A 23852-nucleotide genomic window follows, 5' to 3' on the forward strand; every position below is an offset into this window, starting at 1 on the left:
AAAATCCACAGTTTGCAACTGTAGTTAGTCATATGATTATTTGCTTTAGTGACTGTCATCTCTTCTAGATTTAAGTTCAGCAATGTCAGGCACTGTGGGATTTTGGTCACCTTTTTATCCCTGCTGCCTAAATAATGTTTGCATACTGTAGAAGCACATAGTAGGAGTTTGAGAACTATCTATTAAAAAAAGAATGGATACGTGAATGAATGCAGTCAGCCTCAGCCTTTGATCTGAAGGCTTTCCTTTCTCCATCCTACCATGCATTGCTCTGTTATGATTATGAGTTTATCTGAGGGCATGGCAGGGAATAAGAGAATCTATAGATAAACACAGACATACTTTTACCTATGGGAAGTTTAAGCTTCTTCCGAAGGGAAATCCTGCGGGACCGTGAGCGGGCACGCCGGTCAGACGTGGTTCCTGAGTGGGCAGTGGTGCATTCCGAGGTGTCCTGTTCTGACTGGCTGCTGGTGTCGCTGGCTGCACTCTGGGATTTGAACATCTTGCGCCAGAAATCTTTCCGCCCCAGGTTGCCCCCTTGCATTTGTTCATCACTGAGAGGAAGCAGAGGCAAGAGTTAAACATCTGAGACACTTGTGAAATTCTCTTCAATTTCTTTCAATCCTCTTCCAATGAGGCACAATAGGCGACTCATTCAGGATTCATCTTTGAAGGGCTGGGATTTGGAAGGAGTGGGGGTGGAAGGAGGAAGACCAAGGTTGGATCTTTGAGCTCTTCTTGAAAACAGTCATATCTCAGCTGTCAAACTGACATTTTTCAGCCTTAGTAAAAAGACTAAATATTATTGCAGGTGTTCATCTGCAGGTGTGAGTCATAATAGCAGAGGCACTTACAGTATCAGTAAATATTTAACTGCTGTGTGATGTGCCCTGAGGCATGTGCAGTACATGATCTTACCTCCCCACCCCTACTCTGGCACAGTATAATTTACATTGGAAAAACACACAAAAATACTGGAATAAATGAATAAATTACATGCCACCACCATATCCAGGGGTTGCATCATCCCACAATTGTTCACTAAGTTATTTTTGGTGGGGGACTCAGTTTTGTTTTATTTTATTTTATTTTTTAAAGACTTTATTTATTTATCTTTAGAGGGGACAGGGAGGAGAGAAGGAAACATCAATGTATGGTTGCCTCTCATGAGTTCCCCGCTGGGAACTGGCCTGCAACTCAGGCATGTGCCCTGACTGGGAATCAAACCGTGATCGTGTGGTTCGCAGGCCCGCACTCAATCCACTGAGCTACACCAGCCAGGGCTGTTTTATTTTTTTTAAGTAACATTTTTATTGTTGTTCAAGTACAGTTTTCTGCCTTTTCCCTCCACCCCTCCCCATTACCCCAGCCCTCCCCACCTCCCTCCCCTGTTTCCACCTCCCCTTGTTTTTGTCCGTGTGTCCTTTATACTTGTTCCTGCAAACCCTTCACCCTTTTCCCCTATAATTCCCTCCGCTGTACCCTCTGGTCACTGTCAGCTTGCTCTAAGTTATTTTCATAGTGCCTAACTATTTAGCTTTCTTAAGTCAAAGAAACTTAAGTAAGGTTTAAAAATGAAAATATTAGTCCAACTCAGTAAGACAAATGAAAACCTCTTCAAAGAGATTTTTGACTAAGATTTTCTACAAGAGGAAAAAAAAAAACAAGTGGCCAGTAGTATGCAGACTTTCATTTCACTAGGAATTTTTTAAAGATTTTATTTATTTATCTTTAGAGGGAAAGGGAAGGAGAGAAGGAGAGAAATATCAATGTATGGTTGCCTCTCGTGAGTCCCGGCTGGGAACTGGCCTGCAACCCAGGCATGTGCCCTGACTGGGAATCGAACCATGTTTGTGTGGTTCGAAGGCCCACACTCAATCCACTGAGCTATACCAACCAGGGATCACTAGGAATTTTTTTAAAAAGAGAAAGAGAGACAGTTGAAATGAGATTCCTACTTTCACTCATCAAATTGGCAAAGACTGTGGGGTAAAAAAAAAACACCAATGGTTATTAGCATACTGCCAGCAATGAGATAGAATGTGCAAACCTTTCTGGAAGGAAATTTGATTATCCAAAGCCTATATATACATCCATGACAGAAAAATTCAACTTCCAGGAAGTTGTCACAAGGAAATGGGACAATATGCTAATATATAAGAAGGTCAAATGCTCATTGACATATTACTGATCAACAGTGAAAAATTGGAAATAATCTAAATGTTCAATTTTAGGAATACAGTTAAATGAATTATGGGACTCCTATATAATGACATGTTCCACAGTCATTAAAATCCTATCTTAGAAAACTACTGATATGGAAAATGTTGATGATATATTGCAAAGTTAAATTATAGGGATCAAATTAATTAAACAGGAAACACCAGATTAATAAAAAAGTATATGTGTAAGCATGTGTCTGAGTGTTAATTTATGTGTATTTGTGCTAAGAAATGTACCTAATGAAACATACCAAAAGTTTACCATGATTATCCGTATTGGGTGGCATTCTGATTTTAAAACTATTTTAAAATAGTTTTAAAAATAGTTTTATTTTAAATCTCTATGTTTTTCTACATCTTCCACATTAACGAATTTGAGCAACATATATTACTTTAGTAATTAGAAATAAAGGTATGGAAAATACTCTAGAAACATGATAAAGTTTGTGAGATTCTAGGCTTTGGGGTTAAATCTGAAATCTACCCCAAATTTGATAGTACTGTACAAAGCAATCAATCGTTTTCTAGAGATATTTACAAGGGGATCCACATTTCTTCTCTCAAAATCTCATCAGAAAACTAAATAATGTTTATTATTTTTTTAATTGAACTTATCAAGGTGACACTGGTTCACAAAACCATACAGGTTGCAGGTGCACACGCAGTAAAACATCCTCTGCACACTGCACCATGAGCCCATCGCCCCACGCAAAGTCTCTCTGTGCCCCCGCATCCCCCCTTTCCCCACCTCCACCAACCCCCGCCCTCTTTTCTCTCTGGCTATCACCGCACTGTTTTCTGTGTCTGTCTGTTATGTATAATCAGTGTTCTGGTTAATCTTTTCACCTTTTTCATTCATACCCCCAATACGCCTCTCTTCTGACAGCTGTCTTATTTGAAACCAGGGCATTCGGTTTATCAAATGTGGTGTGAATTGAAATCGGCGTTTTTGAGTTAGAGCTCTCAATCATTTCCATACAATGATCACAGAGCATGAAGCATTTCTTAGCATCGAAGAGTGTGGGACGCCACAATGCATACACATGGTCTGAATAGGAAAACATCCACGAAGCTGTAATTCATCAGTTTTGCCGATGAGTGTGTATCAAAAATGAGTTCCAGAGAAATGAGCATATAAAGCTGCTTTTAACATTACTCAGTTAATGTGACTTTTTTTTTAAAGAGAGAGAAGGAGAAGAGGAGGCTAAGGGGTGGGGAGGGAGGGGGAAGAGAAAGAGAAGATACAGGAGGAACAGGCTCATCCACCCACCTTCCTTTCAGCTAAACCGAAGACATGTGGCATGCTCGCCTCCTGGGCCCACTCAGGTCGGAGTAAAGTCCCATGTCTGACACTCTATGACATCCCTTCAAGTGGAAATTTCTATGTACAGGTATATTACAACAGGTATCTTCATTCAAGGGGAAAGAACAGACAGGGGCTAAAAGCTGAGAAATCATGTGGGATTTATGGAATACTGAAGAAAGGGAATGAATATTCCGTAATCTAGAAAGCTAAATTACATATGAAAAGAAACGGTTTTATTTTTTTAATCCAAATTACTATTAAATCATTCTTATCAGGTTAGCTCAATAGCTAGTGTTATTTTGGGGAAAAGTCCTGCTTTTGGGGCAGATTCTGTGTGTGAGGAGTTTTAACTTGTTTTATGGCTATTCAGCTACAGATCTTTGCCTTTCACGTTAATTTTTTTCCTTAGGTTTGGATTTTTACCATGTCCTTGGTAAAGAAAAATCTAAATCTCAATTTTGACAAAGTTAAAGAAAACAAGAGTTTAATGGTAATCTGTCAATTCTATCTTCCTTGATTGTCATTCATTCATTCATTCATTCAATTATATATTAAGTGCTTACCATGGGTCATACCCTTCCTAGGCATTGGAGCTTGAATGGTTAGTAAAAACTCACATGGTCCTATACGGTGGATTTACCTTCTCACTGTTCTGTACCCATTCAGAGGCAGTCGCTAAGATTTTTGAAAGGCCATAAGAGCTGTATGTGTTCTTTGAAGGTTTGCTATGGATTATTACCAAGGTCCCATTTGATGACTGTCATATACTTGATTATGGAGGGAGGACACCATAAAAGGTACAACATCTGCAGAATTTCTAGAAAGATAATCACTTAATACTCAATCAGGGTTCTGGGAAATAAAATTATGCACATGTTTTAATTATTGATCATGCCCCTTGTGTAAATAGTCCTCAAAAAAAGAATGAATGCAAATGAGCCCAAGCTATTTATTTGGTGTCTACAGTAACCCTCATATTTTCTGGGGATACTAACTTCAAGATGCTTTTGGTTTTGCCATTATGAAAAGTAGAGATAAACTGGTATCAGAGGTATCCTGTTGGCATGAGGATGATCATTTGTGATTTGAAACTGCAGAGATTAGTGGCTTTGGGAATGAAAAGTAAAGGGCAGAAGCAAGGCAAAGTTCAAAAAAATTAGCCAGGTGTTGAAGGACAAATACCATATGATCTCACCTTTAACAGGAAGCTAAACAACAAAACAAATAAGCAAGCAGAATATAAACAAAGACACTGAAATAGAGAACAGGGGGACAGCGACCAGAGGGGAGAGGGGAGGGAATTTTGGGGGAAATAGGGGAAGGATTTAGAGGAACAAATATAAAGGATACATGGACAACAACTAAGAAGACTGGAAATGGGAGGGAGGGGGGGTGGGATCGGATGGGGGTAATAGACAGAAAACTGTACTTGAAAAATAATTAAATAAATTAAAAAAAAAAGAAAAACAAACAGCAGCTTGGAAAACAGAATTTCTTCCAGTGGAAAGTACTCAGCCCACTACACTGGACACAAAGGTGATGCTACTTACTGCTCTGGAGTCTGTGAGGGTCGACCGGACATGAAGCTGCGACATTCCTCGGGTGCAGAGGACACCTGGCCTTTATCCACTATGCTTCCCGCCTCTGACCTGTGCCAATGATAAATCCCATCAGTCACAACAGAGCAGGACACCACTTTCCAATATGTCATATACTTCATTCATAACACTCTGCTATGATCAACCTGTATGGCTTGTGAACCCCATGTCACCAGAGGAATACAGGGTATAAAATTCAATATGTTGGTATGACTTTTATACCATTTGACTCATGACCTAGCCACCTTATTGCCTAAGACTACCACTGTTATTGCTCATAGAGTCAGTCTTTGCAAGCAGGATTTTAAGTCTTGAGGTTTACTTTAATCTTTGTAAGTGGCATTTCTTATAAAATAGGCATATAATAAATTCATATTAATTTAAAATAAAAACAACAGGGCACTGATCAGTAATTCGTCTTTCATCAGGTTAACATTATTATTTACTGAACAGGATGATATGGTATCTGAAATTGCTTTTCCTTTCTGGATAAAAATCTGTATGACCTATAGAAGAAAGGAAAACACATACAATTTTACTATATAATTAAGAGCAATGAAGTGAAATTCAAGCGTGTGGAAATTTGAGATTAACTGAGCTCTCATTCATACAGAGACAGGACTTATTGGATGGAAAACTCATTCTTTTCCTACACTGCAGCTGGACCACCCCCAGCAAGGCTGCTTCTGGAAGAGAGTCCCACCATCCCACACTGGTGTTACACACTGTGTTGGGAGCCACATGGACAGAGCAGCAGCGGATCATATTCTACAGACACAGACAGACACTAATACTCAGAGAGCTTAAGTTTCCAACCTTTTACTGCCTGCAGGCTTGGATTCTGGTTCATTCTCCTCCACCTTTTTCCCTGGTGCCAACTTCTCAGCACTGTCGAGTAAAGCGCTGAGGGCCACTCTCCGGAAGACGTTCCCATGAGCCTCTTTGATAAACTGGACCAGCTGACGGATGTCACAATACAGACCCTATTTGGATTCAAAAAGGAAAATGTGGGGAAAGGAAGATATGTGATTGTTTAGTTTTTATAGGAAGAGGGAGTGAAGGTAATTTTTTGGGCTTGGATGAGCACCCTGGAATCATAAAGGAAAGACAGTTTCCTAGATGGCACTGATGGAACGCCTCCTGTCCACTGTTCCTATAGCTATGCCACCAAGCACCGTGACTGCCATTCTAGTGTGGAAAGCATGGTTAGCGTGCTTCATAGTCAGAAAGTTGTCTGTTTTCATGAGGCAGATATCAATATCCAGTTTTAATGATTGGATTCTAAAGCTTTAGTTTTTTTTCTACATTTGACTTATAAAGAGATGCCTGCAAAAAATGCAATTAGAATTTTGTTTATACTAGAGATTTCAGTCCATGTTCAGCTTCACCAAATTTTTTGCACCATTGTTAAGTGTTCTATACACTTCTTACAGAGCTTGATGATATTCAAGGAACCTGATATTTTGCTGGATAGATTTAACAAATAACATGTATGTTGCAGCCCATTGTAATGTGAACTTGATTGTGAACTTAAAATGATGCAGGGCTACTGAAACAAATATATTGATGATTTAATATTTAAAGATGCATGCAGAGCTTTTGGGAGGGACAGATATTAAGTTTTGTACTCAGCAATTTCCCCTTTCCCTTGCTTCTTTAAAAAGGCAGTTGTATTTTTTTGTCTTGGGAAAGGTTTGTGGTAAATCAGAACACAGAAGCCTAAAAACACTGACCTTGATAGCCTTGGGTTTCAAAACCTATGATCACTGGGACAATCATGCCTGTGATCTTTAGGAAAGCAGAAGGAACAGCCACTAAGAAAAACACAGAGACAGTGTCCTTTTTTAGGCCCTATGGACAGCAAGACCCTGTGCACTTATTCTGCTCTTTAGTAGCTTCTCCATGAAAGGGGCAAGGCCCCAAAGAGTAAGGGTTCCAGACTCTCCAGAGTGCCCAGACCTAAGCATGCAGTAGAAAGTACTATGTGAAATATTGGTGTGAACTGATGATGGGAACCCATGGAGCCTCCCCAGGCCCGCGGTCCTGCCTGAGACTTGCAGCCCTTTATGAAGCGGGGAAACTCAACAATGACTGACGTTCGACTCCCAGCCACTCTGGTGGAATAGGAGTTCAAAGTCCAACTGAAGATGATTTGAAGAAAATTAGGAAACACAGTATTTCTTCTATACACGAATTCATACACTAAAGATTTAGAAGTTTTCACATATATTATAACCAGCTTGTCAAATTATTTCTTTCTTTGACCAAAGCAAATGCATGGGTGGCATCCATGTGATCCTCAAGCTCCAAGAACATTGCTGGGGTGGTTTTGACAACCAACAAAATTAAATTCCCTTTGGTTTGGCGTTTTATTCTGTTTATCTCAAGATAAGTGAATAGTTTCAATTGTTTGGAATAGCTCCACATGACTTCCTTGGTTTCTCAGAGAGTGTCCCTATGTACAAACAGACTGACTTCTGCACAGGAGTATCTAACAGATGGGTGAGATAGACAAGCACTCCTCTGCTCCCCAGAGAGACCTGAATCCTTCTCTGAAGGACATCACTGAATGTCCATCACAAAATCCTGAATCGACATCACATTTGTCAGCCCTGATGTACCTTTCAGTATCCCAAACCACAATCTCCTTGGCAGCAATTAAGAACTAACCTTTGACAGCCTAGCTTTTTCTAGTTGTGGCTTCAGCGGTTTAATTAACACAGTCACTTAGGAAGGGTAGCTAAAAGATTATAGCCTTCTATTAAAAGATAAAACAATTTCAGCAGCATATTTGCATTAATTTTTAAAGTAAGTATGGTTTCAAAAGATGCTTGGTAAAACATCCTTTACTATTTCATGAGCTCACATGCTGAGCTCCGGCACATTCTATCTCAAAGACTCAAAGTACTTTGCAACTATTACAGCAACCACCATGAAGCTTCTGAGACAGAAGAGGGAGAGAAGTCAATTTGCAGGTAGGAGAGAAAATAACGAGGAGGAGAGGTGACCTGCTGAGGCTCCACCATGAGTTACTGGTAACATTGAAAAAGCAGATATTTTAACTCTAAAGTGCAAACTTTTAGACTTCAACTTCTCTTTCCCATGGCCTAAAACATGAGAACTTTTCTCCGAGCAGAGACAGAGAACTCCTGTGGGAAGAAAGAGTGAGCTTCTCACCAGATTCTCAGGGCTGTGCAGTTCATGGGTGGTCGAAGCGCAGCGTGTGATGAGGGACTTAAACATGGCACTGACGATAATGCCTTCCACATTTTGGGCTGTGGATTTGTTGTCCACTGTGGTGAAGTTATTTCCAAAACCAGCCTTGTCTGGAATTCAAAGTCATGAATTAAAGGCAGTTGCCATCAACCTAAACAGTTTAAACAAACACTTGGCACTCAGAAAGGAATGAAGGGCTTACATGAAATACAGAAACAGAGGATTAAAGATGCCCTTGGATTAATGACCTTTCCATGGACTTGGAGATGAGCAACTCACAGTCTCCTTCAGAGTCTTTATTGTGCCATATTCCATTGCTTTGTGGAACACTTTTAATTGATAAATCTTAGCCAAGAAAAGAGAATCAACTGTTGAGCCTAAGAAATACTCTTAGACCTAGAGTAGTTTTTAAATTGGTGATCACTTAAAAAATGAGCTACTAAAGGGTCCCTCGTTGGAGAAAAATGTATTTGATTCAGTCTTTTTGGTGGTGAGGAATCCTGGCTCTTGGTGGGAATTGCTAGGTCTGTCAGAGGCAGACAGGAAGGAGGCCAACCAGGTGGGCCGGGCAGGCGGAGGGAAGGGACCAGGAGGGGCCTGGAGAGGAATTCCTGCACAGGAACAGAAAGGAGACTGAGCCCTGCCAAGAGCTGCAAAGGAATTCCAGCAGCTTCTTGTTTCCAGAGACTCTGAGCATACGGAGAAGAAAGATCTACAATCTCTCAGAGCTTCCTCTTTCTAATTCATTCACATGTGAAATGCCAGTGAACCAAGGCCATACCCTCTGAGGCATTTTATGCCAGTTTTTCGTGTATCCATGTACTTCTTGTAGGGGACGCATCAGGTATTTTGGGGGGCTTGTCAGAAGATTCCTCAGGGTTTGCTTGCGAGCCACCTGTGGGCTGTGGGCTGTAGGGGCAGGGTGTGTGACTCCAAGGCTGACCAGACAGGGGCTGTGTGTCTGGCTGGCTCGTTCACTGTGAGCCACTTCCATTGCTCAAGAATCTCAGCAGGAATTGATGAATTCACCCTGAAGTAATACAATTTATTACCACCCTCTAACTTTCTGTGTCAGCTGGCAAGGGACAATCCCTAGATTTTACATTAGAAAGAAATGGACTAGTCTATGCTTACAGTTTGTATAGCTTGTTTTTGAGATTTTTCCTGCAGTCTCAACCATGATTCCCACGCTTTCTTTTCTTCTCTCTCTCTCGTTTGTAATGCACTTGGCTTAAAACAGCTTTGATAACATGCATGACTCCAGGGGTTTACAGAGGAGCAATATTTTCTTTTAATATGATATTCAAACAGTAAAGCCTGGGATACAAACTGAAAACTTCTTCAAAATCCATCAAATATATCTTCACTATAAATTAATCAGCTGCTGCTACTACACATGTATTATATAAACAACAAAAGCCTATACCAAGAAATTATTTCTTCCCAGGCTCTGATTAAATGTGTATTTTGCTCAACTCAGGCTTCACACATCACTTTCATTTTACTACTCCATTTGCAGTCAAGTGATATTAAAGGTGTGTGTAGTGCCCTGGCTGGTGTAGCTCAGTGGACTGAGCGCAGGCCTGCGAACCACACAATCGTGGTTTGATTCCCAGTCAGGGCACATGCCTGGGTTGCAGGTCAGTTCCTGGCAGGGGACTCATGAGAGGCGGCCATACATTGATGTTTCTCTCCTTCTCTCCTTCCTTTCCCCTCTAAAGATAAATAAATAAATCTTTAAAAGAAAAAGGTGTTTGGTTTATTGTAGGTGCAGTTGGTCTTCCCCTATAACTTTTCCTAAAGTCTCAAAGCTAAAATATAAATAAAATATTGTGGAGCTGTCTATAGATCTGTTTTGCCTGTTTTTTAAATCAGTATGTATGTGTGCATATATGTGTATATCGAGTTTATTACTACTATGTTTATATCTACACTTTCCTTGCCCGTTTTGTTTTGTGAATAAAAGCTCCCAGCACTGTGGCTAGCACTTAACAGGTATTCATTTCTTTTTCTCAATTTTTTAATGTTTGCTTTTACATTTTATTCATTGACTTGTTTTATTTTTTAAAAAATTACTTTATGGTTGTCCAAGTACAGTTGTCTGTGTTTACTCCCCACCACTCCCCACCCCCGTCCCCCAGCCAAACCCACCTTTCTCCCTTGTTCCCACCCCCACTTTGGTTTTGTCCATGTGTCCTTTGTAGATGCTCCTGAAAACCCTTCTCCCCTTCCCCCCATTATCCCCTCCCACCTCCCCTCTGGTTACTGTCAGATTGTTCTTAATTTCAATAATGTCTCTGGTTATACTTTGCTTGCTTTTTTATTTCTCATGACTATCTGTGACTCTGCGCCCTTGTTTCTTGATCTCTGCCTCAGTTGTCACACAGCAGAAGGTCACGTGAGAAAGAGGAATGGTAGGGTAAGGGTGGAGGGACTGATGGTGAGGATGCCACCGCTTCACCAAATTCCCATTTGTTGAGACAAGTTGTCCTGAGAAAGGGCCCATATATGCCATTAAAGATGATGCACAAGCTTCTCTTGTTTATACCCTATCACACACACACACACATTATGCATACACATATCTCTTCTTCTACATTCTATCCCCAGAAATTTAGTGCAAGTCTGAAATGCTATCTGCTTCACCACACAGCGATTTCTCCCAGAACTTGGACTTGGTTCAGCTTTACTTACTGTCAGTGACTGGCTCCATACAAAATCCTAGCAAAGCATGCAAGAAATCCACTACATTATTGAGGGAGTCCTTGTTCACATAGTCCCTCATGGTTTGGCGGAACTGCATCTTATCTAGCTTGTACAGCTTAGTGAGGCAGTTCTGGGCCTGCAATGAAGGGAGAAAAGTGAAAAAGTCACAGGTACCAGCTTAAGCCAAGGATAGCATTAGCCCAAGACAGAAGCCTTCAGAATGCAACGGCTTCTATCCATCCCTGCCGGCTGGTGCTGGCCAGCATAGCCAGCCCCTCTTGTCTCAGTAAGAAGTGGGCAGAGACAGGCTGGGCAGTTCAAGCCCTTTACTTTGAGAAGGGCTGCTCCGAGCCAAACCCAAAGCTAAGGTCTAACACTGGCGCCAGAGGGAGTTCAGTATTTTCACCAAGATCCAGATTTTAAGGTCTCATTGAAAACAGCTCAAAGTAAAACTTAGGTAGGTGGTAGGATGGGGATCCAAGTTTAGAACAATGAGAAGGGGCATCCACTCCCAGGCTCAGCTACTTTGAACTGAAGCAGATTTAACGGAGGGGAGTGAAAGGGAAGGAGATAGTGGGAATCCACTGTCCTCTTCTGTGGCCAAAAGGGAAAGATCCTTGAAACATTAAAGAGGCTCATAGTAAAGGCAAGTCTGGTTTGTTCACTCAGATCTTTGCATTTGAATGTGAAACTGTGGTATTTAAATTAAAGTTGGTGTGATGTATATGAAAAACAAGTGACCACTGGCTAGGCCCAGCTACTTGAAGTTCTATTTCATATGATCTAGCGAATAACTTTGCTATCTAGCAGAGAAAATGGTGGTACTCCCCACCATCAGAACAAAAAAGGCCGCTGTCATCAGCTGCAGAAGGCCAGAGCAGAAAGGTGCTTGTACCACTCGGGACCCCACAGGGGCCTCCTGACCTCTTTTAGTCAGAGGAATATCACTGAAGAAAATATTTCAGTCACATCACCATTTCAACGAATCAAGGCCCAGAGAAAGATTCTAAAAAATTCTGAGAAAAAAGCAAGCTTTTAGAAGGATGAAACTATAAATTAGCGATAGACTTCATGCTGTGATCTGGTACCATCTCTTCATGTATCACAATGTTGGGTGGACTGACTTTTTTTATTCTTCCTTCACTAGGTCCTAGATCATTGGGAAATCAGGGATTTCATTTCAGGGAAGTTAGTGGTTGCTAGATCTCAAGCAACCTGATTTTTTTTCTTACAAATTAAATGTTGCTTACTGTAAAATGAACTTTGCAAAGCACTTAGACAAAATATGCTCTGCCTGAAGAAATATTTAATTATCATTCCATAAACAATTTGTGAAGATCTTCATTACAATAATTATGAAGCACTTTAAAATGCTGGGTTGGAAAGTCCTGAAGTCCAAATTATCCTATCTTTCCTATAAAATATAGTTAAAATGGCATACTTTCAAATCTAGTTAGAGACTGTTAGAATATCTAAATGAGTTCAATGAGAAGTTTAAGCAAAAATCAGAATATCAAACTTTTAGTGTTTTGATTCTAAATGAATAGTTTAAGCTTCTCCAAGAGATATCAAACTGCTAAAGGTGAAATCCCCTGCAATAATTTAGGAGGACCAGTTAATGATCAGATTAATCTAGGAAGCACATGCTGGAATTGCTAGGCACTTTGATGAGTATCACTACAATGAGTTTCTCTTTCTTTAAAAAAAATTATAGAGGACTTCCTCTGGTAGAGCTAAGACACAGTCTTAATGTTTCAAAAGTTAAGTACCTTCTGAAAATTCAATGTGTTAGAAATCGAGAAAAAACTTTTTAAAAATTCATTTATTTAATTGCTGTTCAAGTACAATTTTATGTCTTTTACTCCCCTCCTAGCCCACCCCCACAGTGTTCCCCACCTCCCTCCCATTTCCACCCCCCTTAGTTGTTGTCCATGTGTCCTTTATACTAGTTCCTGTAAATCCTTCCCCCTTTCCCCTGAAATTCCCTCCCCTCTCCCCTCTGGTCACTGTCAGCCTGTTCTCTATTTGAGTGTCTTTGGTTATATTTTCCTTGCTTGTTTTGTTGTTTAGGTTCCTGTTAAAGGTGAGATCATATGGTATTTGTCTTTCACCGCCTGGCTTATTTCACTCAGCATAATGCTTTCCAGTTCCATCCATGCTGTTGTGAAGGGTAGGAGCTCCTTAATTAGACATTCCCAGGGACACTCCCAGGGAAAAATTGCCAAACTTATATCTCTTGAAGAATGAACAACGTGTTTACTGAGCATGGGTAAACACATATAATACCCATAATGAATATTCAACTGGGCTATGAGATCATGGGGTTGTTGCCAGGTAAGTTAGCAAAGCTGAGAAGGCAAGTGGAACATTATCTATACATCCTGATAAGAAATTATACTTAGAACTCTTGAAGAGAAAAGCACGGTGAACTAAGAAGTAACAATAGCCTCTCGAATGGCTTCCGACCCAACTACCTCTACTTTCTCCAAATTTAGAAAAACAGGTTCTGGTATGAAAGCCAGTTTATACCTGCAACTAAAGCATGACATTATATTTTAGTGTTTCATTGCATGGAATTGGTCCTCCATGTGATGAGTAATGTGGTTTCAGCATGAAGGCTTTATTCATACTTTGGTAAAATCAAAAATCACATGTGTTCAGGCGAAGATGGGGAAGGCAAAGGCAGCTGTTTATTGCCTTATTATTATTTCGATTTAAAATTGTCCTCAAAATCTAGATCTTGGTCAAAGTTTCCAAGCTTCATAATTTAGAAGTTAATTACTGTGTAATATACCCCCATATAGACTAGCAAGCTAATATATACAACATAATTGAATACGAAAGAAACACTATGCATAGATGGATAGATAGGCAGACCAGGGATGAACAAAGAAACACAGCATGCTAATACTATGTGAACATTTCACAACAAAACCTAATACCAAGAAAAAACAGGCTGGCATTAGATTTTGACGTGATCCTAAAACTCTGCCATGGTATGCCAAATGGCTTCCTGGATTCAAATTGGCACCAAACCCTTATTTTGGGAGAACTATTTTCTCAGGACTTCCATTCAAATGTACGTATGAGACACAGTCCCCGCTCAGACTTGGTGTGGAGATGGGTCGTTGCTCCAGCATGAAGGGAAAAGTAACAATCCTCGGAGGCAAATGAAAACGAGTGGGCATGAGTCCACTTCCATCACAGACAGAATTAGGCTTTGCAAGCCCAAGCGCAGAGTTTCAAGTTTCACATAGTTCAAAGGCATTTGATCTCACACAGTGAGAAGTCAAGCAGCTAAACAAAGCAGCCAGAACGTGACTGGCTACTTTTACAGTCCTGTTTTGTCCCAATAAGGGCCATTTTCCATATCTACTTAGAACAACAAATTGAGTCCCAAATTTTGATTCCTTTCTTTAATCAAAATATGCTTTTCTAGTACCCAGGAAGGTGGTTAAAAAGTCATTTGTCAGAGACCATTGGAAGTCTGCTAAATGTATTCATCATTGCAAAGTTCTTTCAAACCACAATTGACATATTCCAATTACACATCCTTTCACCAACTGGGAGTTGGCCTGCCCTCTGCCGGAAGCAGAAATGTTGTCCCAATTATGCTTTCCTGGGTCTGCGTTTTAGATGTCTTGAGATATCTTGTGGGAATCTTCCCACCCCAAGACAGCATTGATCACCCACATGAAATTCAGTATTTTTCAGGGAACACTGACCCTCATTGTCAAAGGACTCATTCCTAAATTGGAGGGATGAGGGAGAGGAAATGGAATCTACTTTAATTCTCTTACATTCTCTCGGAATACCTGGTGTCTCAGGCGATCTCCAGAGAGCCCTCGGTGTCCTTCTCCACAACCATAGGCACACCCCAAAGACTTCACTATCTTGATGAGCATGGTGAGGGCTAGCCTATGGTTGCTTACTGGTGTGCTTTCTTCCTAGTACCACGAACAAGGGAGAAAGAGAAGTCTGCTTACTCAGTCACTAAGGTCCTTTTACTACTAAGATCTTATTTTATGATTAAACCATGTTAATTGTCTTAGAGTGAGCACCTACAACTTGGAAAATAGAATTGTCAAGGGCTCGACAACCATGCAAATTTTTCTAAAACTTAGGACATGATTTATTTAAAAGAAAGAAAAATATCTGTGCATTTTGCATACCCTGTAGGGTGAAAGGATATGAATGGAGACTTTTTTATTAAGAGATATGCTTTTGTGTCCTTGACAGACTATCAGAAAAGCTGTTAGGGAGAGACAGTGGAGATTCTTAATAATGAAGGCAAGTACGTTTTCCTAGAAGCTCCCATCATTAGTAGGCTTCTGATAGTACCTCCAGGCAAGAATTATTGCTCAATTTCTGGCACTGATCTGTTTGGAACTTAGAAATCACATGACAAATCTGACATTTAAAAATAATTTCTAATTTTATACTTTCACCATATTATAATACATATAAGGAAAGTGCAATGAACTATTAAGAAATATTAAGAAAATTATTAAGAAATTAAGAATATTAAGAAATATTAAGAAATTGGTAAATATGTATCTTGATTTTTCTTTTGAAGCTAAATAGGAAGCCTTCCTGCAAGAATTACAAGAGCCACCATCCTTTCTCTTGCCCCATCTAATCCTTGTTGTTAACAGATTAAATGGGGCAAGAGAAAGCTTCTGTAAGACAGTGCCCACAAAAATGAGTTTCCTTGCTTTATTTCCAAAGAAACAGAAGGAAGCTGTTGCTGAGGAATGACGTAGATCGCAGTGCAGGAGTGCCACTACCTTCGGGAGGCTTCGATCTTCCTTAGTCCTTCTAGCTACTGTCTGCTGTTAGCACTGCACCTTGGACTTGAGATTCCATCTCCTAGTTGCACATTGTGTTTGGTAAATTAATTCATCTCTTTGTGTTTTAGTTTTCTGACCTGTGAACTGAGTATCATAGTAGCTTCCCTTCCTACTTCATTGGTTGTCTGTGTGGTACAAATTAAATGACAAATAAGAATTGCCTTTTAAATTGTGAAGGGCTCTCCCATAGTCATATAGTCAGGTTTATACATAAACTTTGGGGTTACATGTATACTCAGATGTGGGTAGGGTGTGAAAGGGTTAGGGGGTTACCTAGGATACATGTGTCAGAATATGGTAAACTCTCTCTTCCCTAATGGTATGTAGTTGGCCCTACTTTTCTAATCTGTAGGCTGATGGAGTGGTACAGTGCTGGACCCCAGAGATGCCCCTTTTAGGACTGAAGCAGTCATTCTCTGAGCTGCTGGAGTTTAGTTCCTCCCCAGGTACTGCCCTTAGCTAGAGTGAGCTGCCTCACCCAAGGTTATGCTCTCCGTTCTGGAAGCAGTTTGTTTTCAATGGATACTCAAGGGAATAAAGAGATGGAGAGTACAAAGGTGGGGTCTCTTACTTCACTTGGGGACTACTTTGAGGAGCCATCCCAGATCCAAAGCCTCCTGTGTGGCAATGGGCTAAGGTCTCTATTACGACCACATTGCAGTTCAGCTTCTCCCTCTGCCCCGTCTTGCTTCCTTTACACCTGACAGATATTGCTCCTGAGATGACACCTCAGGAAAACTTCGGCACACACATCTCCATGACGGAGTATGTTTACTGAGAACTCTACAGCTCAGATGGTTCCAAGTGGAAGACTCAAACTTGTCAATAGGCATCTATCCAGTTGTTCATTTATTCATTCATTCATTCTTATATGTATATATACCAATTCAGGAGTGTTTCGGTTTGGATTTAAATCTTAGCTCCATAACTTTGGGCAAGCTATGTAACCACTCTGTGCCTTACAAAATCGGAATTATGATAATATCTGTCCCATAGAGTTGTGATAATTAAATGCATCAAAACGTGTAAGGCACATAATGCTAGCAAAACAAATGTTAATTATAATTACTAGATCAGGGCACTGCTATCCTTTGGTGCAACTTTGTGTAAATTAGAAAAGTATTCCTCTGGGTGGATGAATCAGGGATGGGTGAGCCCTCATAGCCCGTGCAGCCTCTGTGAGCAGCTCAGTGAGCAAAGCTTGGACCCGATTGCAGTCCTGACCGACCGACTGACGCCCTGAGCCTAGCCTCTCTGTAGTGCACACACTCAGCCAGAGGCAGTAGTGCTCAGAAAAGGTCACCTTGGACAAGGGTTGATTTGGAAGACAGATTAACATACATTTTGGAATTACTAGATGTTCTTTAAAATAAAATCCTAACTGCAAAAGCTCTTTGTAAATATCTATTTGGGTTTGTATTTTGTTAGACTTTCCTATGACCTTGGGTTTTAGGTTTCTCTCACAGGTGACATTCAGAAAGATGTATCCAGCTACAAGTCAAGATCAGGACAGATATTAAATAGCATTTCAAGCTCTCATACTAGTCAGTGGCAAAGACAGAAATCAGATTTTCTTTCTGAATTAATCAATTCCCCATGCTCCTGGTATTTACTCAGTTGCAAAATTAGATAAACCCTCTGATTTTACTGAAAATAACAGATGGGGTTGGAGAATAACAGAACTGTGTGAATCACAAATACAACGCACTTGACCTACAGTCAGGTTCTACTTCCTAAATTCTTTGTACTACAAAGAATACTATTTTGTAGAACTTACTGTAAAACACATACCTTGGTGGCTGTTTTTGACCACATAATGTGATTTAAAAATTCCTATACTAACCCAAAGTGATAACTTTGGTCAAAACAACACATATTATCAAGTATCTAGTATAATATCTAGATTTTTTAAATAGGCAAGAGACTTGCAGCTCTTCAACAGAAAATAGATGGAAATACTAAGTGGGTAAAAAGTAGATATAAAAACAAAAACATAATATGAATAATGAATCTCAGATATCCTTAGGATATATAGCAAAGCTCTCATCAATTTTTTGGAATAGCTACATTTTACTAATAAAAGCTTATCAAAATTTCTCAACTTCTTATTGTTTTCCTCCTTGAAAATTATAATGGACATACTGCTATCTATCATCTTTTTTAGTGGCCAGCCTAGATAGATAAGTAAAAAAAGATGCTTTAGTAAAAATCTCATTGTTTGCTGTGTTTATAAATTTGGTCCTTAGAGATTGTGTTTGGCTGCTAATTCTCACATAATTGCTGACTGAATGATCCCTTCAATTTTAGGGTCCAAGATAAAATCCCTTGTGAGGTGATTTTCATCTGAAATAAAATCTGAGGATGCTCAAATTGGATGTACGAGGAGCTAAGAAGTTGAGAACCTTAAGTATCAGAAGATACCATTTGGATTGGAAAACAACAATATATGACCATACCAGGAGGAAAATCCTGAGGGAAAAGTTTAGAAATCCAAGAATATTAGGGCAGAAGTATTAGAATTAGATTCCAAGAATGTTAGGAAGAGTAAACAGTGAGATAAAGAAACACAGAGGATAAATGCACATTAATCATGCATCCAGTGGGACTGGAAAGAGATGGAGAAAAAAATTATAAAAGACAAAGGAACACTGTAACACCTATTTGGGTATAAATACCTGATAACCTATAAGAAAAAAAATTGACAATTCACAGATTAGACAATATGCAGATGGTTGAATTCTGAACAGTGTAATCTTATACTTATAAACATTTGACCTAATATGTCATCTGTTAGATCTTCAAATCTGTTGTTGATTGCAATTTCTAAACAGCATTTTTCACTAAAACCCTACATTGAAATCAGTATGTTATACGAATTTAAGCTATGGTAATTCTTTTATACAAAGCAACTTAAAGGAGAAAACTAATTCTTGATGTTAAGTAAGAGATCATAATCCAAGTGCTTGAGGGCAAAGGGAATTAAATTAAGGAACAATCAATAATTACAAAGCTAAAGACACTGGAATGTGATGACTGAGATATGAGAAAACAGGCTAGCTTTCCACACCAATGCCAATAAAAATGCCAACTAACCCAACAAAGGTTTTCCCCTTCCTTTTCCTGATTGAAGTTGATGGCTCCAAAAATGCATTCACTACATGAACAGAAAAATTCTATCTTGAGGAAAAATAAAACTGCATGCTATGAACTGAATGTTGATATCTCCCCCAAATTCAGATGTTGAAGCCCTAACCCCCAGTGTAACAGGATTTGGAGATGTGGCCTTGGGGAAGTAACTAGGGTTAGATGAGGTCATGAGAGTGGGGCCCTGGTCCAATAAGAAAAGAAACAAAAGCTTGCACTCTCTCTTTCTGTGCATGCAGAAAAAAAGAGGACATGTGAGCACCTAGCAAGACGGCAGCCACCTACCAACCAACCAAGAGGAGAGACCTCAGAATGAAGCATACGTACTTTGCACCTTGATCTTGGACTTCCCAGCCTCCAGAACTGCGAGGAATAAATTTATGGTGCTTAAGTCACCCAATCTATGATATTGTTATGGCAGCCAGAAAAGACTAGAACACTGCTCAATTAGGGCAGACCCAGAAAGTCTTGAGAAAGAGGCTATCCTTGGTGGCAGACTGAGAATTATGGCAATGTAATTTATCTGAGATGTTCTCCTGCAGAAATAGCATGACCAGAGAATTAGGCCTAACGTTGCTTGGATGGCAATGGTCTTTGAATTCAGAATACAGGTTCATTTCTTTCCACTAGTGCCTGCTAAAGACCTAACGACGAGATTTCTAGACTTACCAGTTTCTTGCTCTAGTGACTAGCTGTTGTTCTGAGTCAACAAATTGCTGAGAAGCACCCATCAGAAAGAAATTAGGGGCAACATCCGTGAGGACACAGAAAGTAGTTTTCAGTCATACCTTTTCTTGGTTCTTATCCTTCTTCTCATAAGGGCCACCTCCACCTCCTCCACCTCCTCCTCCATCACCTCCTCCACCTCCTCCATCTCCACCTCCTCCTTCTTCTCCTCCACCATCTCCGGCTCCACTAACTGAAGGGCCCCCAAAGCCACAGGAACTTCCAGATACTCCTTTGAACTGGAAAGTTCCCTCACTTGGTCTTTTTTCCACAGTCTCATTTTCCTTGTTCTCACTCTTCTTTCTGTTCTTTTCTACACAGGGCACCACACCAAGTTGGAGCAAGCATTCGACGATGTTTAGTGCCACATCACAGATGCGAGAGCTGATGTCATGGTTAAGGACGAGATAAACAGCCTTCAGAACCACCTGGGAGAAGACAAAAATAAACAGAAAATGATAAAGTTACTTAGATGATCTCTTCCTATATAGATCAGTTATTCTATTTAATCGATTTTCTTTAGGATGTTCTACAGACTCCAGTATAAATAATTCAGATAATTTTCAGATGTTTCTATCTACGTTAGTTTGGGACCTTGTTTATGTGCTTAATATAGAATATAAAACACCCAAAGAATTAAAAATGCATGTGTGTACTATCTCATTTAAGTATTTCCCAAACTCTCCATACTAGAGACAGTTAATGGGGATAATGAAACATAATGAATTAATGGGAGGGTAACTATTTGCCAAAATGGAAACATGTTCAACTGCTTTTTAAGTTAAAGTATTTTAATCCTCTGCATTTTGGTCTCTTAAATAATGGATTAAGAAAAAATGGCTTCCTTTTGCACATTCATAATTGCATCATTATTTACCCTTCAATGTTAAATACAAAATATTTGCATTTTTAAATTAACTTCTTTACTTTTAATATTTTAAGTTACTTGCTGAGCCAGATTCCCAAATGTGAAATAAAAAATTTTGTGAAGTATAATTTTAAAATACAACAACCTTTTCATTTGCTAATAACTATAATCAAGACAAGCATCCTTGAGAATGCAAGTTTAATTTTTTTTTAAGATTTTATTTATTTATTTTATCTTTAGAGGGGAAGGAGAGAGGGAGAGAAACATCAATGTATGGTTGCCTTTCATGCGTCCCCTGCTGGGAGTTGGCCTGCAGGGAACTGGCCTGCAACCCAGGCATGTGCCCTGACTGGGAATTGAACCGCAATCCTCTGGTTCGCAGGCCCATGCTCAATCCACTGAGCTACGCCAGCCAGGGGCAAGTTTAATTTTTTTACTGGACTTCTGTTCATTTTCCCCTGCTACACAGGAGTTTTATAGCCATGTTGCTTTTATAACAAAAGAAAATAAGCTTGAGAATTTTTTTTTACTTTCATTATAGAAAAAAGAGACAGAAAAAACACTCACACTTATGTGTATTTATATATGTGTGTTCAGGATTCACTAATGTTTCAGGTTAAAAATATTCAAATCTAATGTAATTCTCAAAAAAAGGGAAAGGTGAATCTAAGAAGGTTAACACACTTGCAAATGTTTTTATATGGGTAGCTTTTTCATTTTAAGGTCCAATATTTCTAAGCATTGATATGCTCAATTCACACAACACAGTACAAACTGGACCAAAGAGTCACTATCTACCAAGCTTCAGTAAGAAAAACTCTTGCTCCTTACAGAGAGATCAAGCATGCCATTCTTGTGAACAAAGTTATTGGTCCCATCAATGTGGTCTGTGTCCTCCAAGTAGCTGTAGTTTATGCAGGAGTCTGTGAGGCTGCGAGGCAGGTTCGCACAGGCCAGGGGCTCGTGTGGCATCTCTGGGATAGGCACCTGGTTGCAGAGCTTCCTCATATGCTCATTGAAAAAGTCTGCGTAGCCGACGTTGAATGACGCCAATGTGGTATTGAAGGTTGCAACGGTGATGGTGGATATCTGGGATCTCACTAATAAAAGGAGGGCACTATCTTAGTTTTCTCCATATTAATCGGAAATCACATTAGATACTTACACTATAATTTAAACTGTAATAAAAATATGACCACAATCACAGCTGTAGCTTTATAGATTGCTTGATTGGTAGTCTCAGAGCTGTTCTCAATTCCCAAAGAACTACTGCAGGTGTTATGGCCATGAAATGAGTACCTGATAAATAATGATGGTTATAGAAAAATTTGAATTCCAGCTGGCTTCCTTAAGACCCAGGCTAGAATTTAATTTATGTCTAATAGGTGGATTTTATCCACTGTTAGATGACAACTATATTAATATAGTTAAACTAGTTGAAGTATTTCCCTACAAGTCTGTGGCTGTTTAAATATTTGGCTTTACCTAGTATATTTAAGCAATGACTAACAAGTACTCTTTTTTCTCCTTTTCTTTAGAGTAATGGACATAAATCTGTAATGGTCACTAATAGATGTCATCAAATGTTTGGAATACAGGCTAGGGAAAAGAGGGACACACTTATGCTCATAGGTTAAGAGCACAGATTAAGAACCCCTCTCAGATTTCACCAAGAGACACATGTTTGCTCAAATAAAGCACAGAATGCATTTATCTGAAGTGGAAGCTGTCTGGAAAAGGAATTGTGATTTTAGAAGGCAGTGACTTCCCTCCTGCTAAGGTGGGCAAATCCTTCAGGGGACATGATAGAGGGGAATGAAGTCCTGAATCCAGCTGTCCTCCAAGTCTCATCTAGCCCTGTGGGTCTACGATCTCTGAAAGCAGTGAAGGGCTTGCCCTTGCTTTCCCTCTGGGACAAATGGGCTTCCTACTGTACTGTCCAATAGCCCTTGCTGCTAATGAAATCTAAGCATGGCCTACAAGGCAACTACCAAACAATGTATAGGCACATGAACGCATGTTTTCAGAAAGCACAAGGAGTCTGATGACAATGAAAGTGGAATGTGGAGTAAAAAACAGGAAACAGGAAAAGGAACCTGAACTCCCGCCTGCAGGCGCCGCCTCCGACCCACCTTCCTTGAGGGTGTTTTCCCCATGGCTGTTGGAGTGGTCGGGCAGGTCGCTCACCAGGGTGTGATGTGAATGCGAGTGGCGAGCGCTCAAGCTCTCCATCTCAGTGGCTGCGTCAGAACTGCCCCGCCGGGTAAATTTCCCTGAGACAGACGACAGTAGCACAAGGAGGGGCGGGGTTAAAATCTGCAAGATGCTCTGTTTGGTTTTGTCTTTTGAGGGGAGAGGAGTGAGAGGGCATTTTGGGGAGCCTCTGAGGTACAGCCAAAGAGCAGGGCCTGACCTTTCCTTGGGGATACTCTGGGTCAGGATGATGGATGAAGTTGCTTACGACAAGGTCAGCCCCGATCTAAGCCAAATGTCAGAAACCATCCGTTGGGCCCCAGCTAGCTGTCAGCTCTTAAATTTAAGCTGGCCTTCCTTAATATGTCATCCAGAAAGAAAAAAAAGATGTATTTCATTACTCTTTCTTTTTTAGCATTCAAGTTAAGTCAATTGTGTCTTTGGATTCACAATGAAAGCTAATGCACATGACCCTCTAAGGCTATGTTTCCACATCTAATATATTTAAGCAATAGGGCCATTACCTGTCTCATTATATAAGACTTCAATAATTAATTCTATTATCTGCATTTCTTTGGCTGTGAAGACACAGCGCTATTTTGTACTGAGAATCTCACTTTGGGGCCCTTTTTTGGCATAAACTACTCAAAGAAGATCCAGATTTGCCCAAGAGCCCTAGATACAGATTCTTAAACAGGTCACTCAAGCTCTGCCCTACTTTGGAAGGTCCTTGTGGTTACCTAAAATGGTGGTTTGCCAGCCTCCTTTTTCAATGCCTCGCCTGTCTTCTCCAAGCCCAGAGAAACTTCCGAAGGAGAAGGTGCTGCGGGTGGGGGACACATCCAGGTGGTCCTCATGCAGCAGGAATGGCACGCCCATTCTCCGAGGCCGCCTCTTCCCTGTGTGGTGCAACGGGATGGAGCCTTTCCTCTCTCGGTCTTCTTTGCGGCTCTTGAACTATGAGGGTGAAAGGGAAGGGGAAGGCACAGGGCAAAGGAGAGGTTCTAGTTTGCTTCCCAA

At 40.2% G+C, this 23852-nt stretch overlaps 1 protein-coding gene across 1 annotated transcript in view; it reads right to left on the bottom strand.

Annotated features, from left to right (window-relative positions):
* The window catches only part of UNC80 (unc-80 subunit of NALCN channel complex), a 157183-nt gene that overhangs the window by 127787 nt on the left and 5544 nt on the right, over nt 1–23852 (bottom strand). The window contains exons 3-12 of the mRNA XM_037042137.1: nt 23573–23789; nt 22772–22912; nt 21471–21739; nt 19834–20199; nt 14852–14998; nt 11040–11187; nt 8307–8455; nt 5946–6112; nt 5082–5180; nt 349–557 (exon numbers count right to left, since the gene is read on the bottom strand). Of these exons, the coding sequence (XP_036898032.1) occupies nt 349–557; nt 5082–5180; nt 5946–6112; nt 8307–8455; nt 11040–11187; nt 14852–14998; nt 19834–20199; nt 21471–21739; nt 22772–22912; nt 23573–23789 (1912 nt within the window). The remainder of the gene's footprint in view (nt 1–348; nt 558–5081; nt 5181–5945; nt 6113–8306; nt 8456–11039; nt 11188–14851; nt 14999–19833; nt 20200–21470; nt 21740–22771; nt 22913–23572; nt 23790–23852) is intronic.

The sequence above is a fragment of the Sturnira hondurensis genome, unplaced genomic scaffold (genome assembly GCF_014824575.4).
Source record: "Sturnira hondurensis isolate 20B ecotype Veracruz unplaced genomic scaffold, ASM1482457v3 Scaffold0003681, whole genome shotgun sequence".
In the NCBI taxonomy this organism is placed as follows: Eukaryota; Metazoa; Chordata; class Mammalia; order Chiroptera; family Phyllostomidae; genus Sturnira; species Sturnira hondurensis.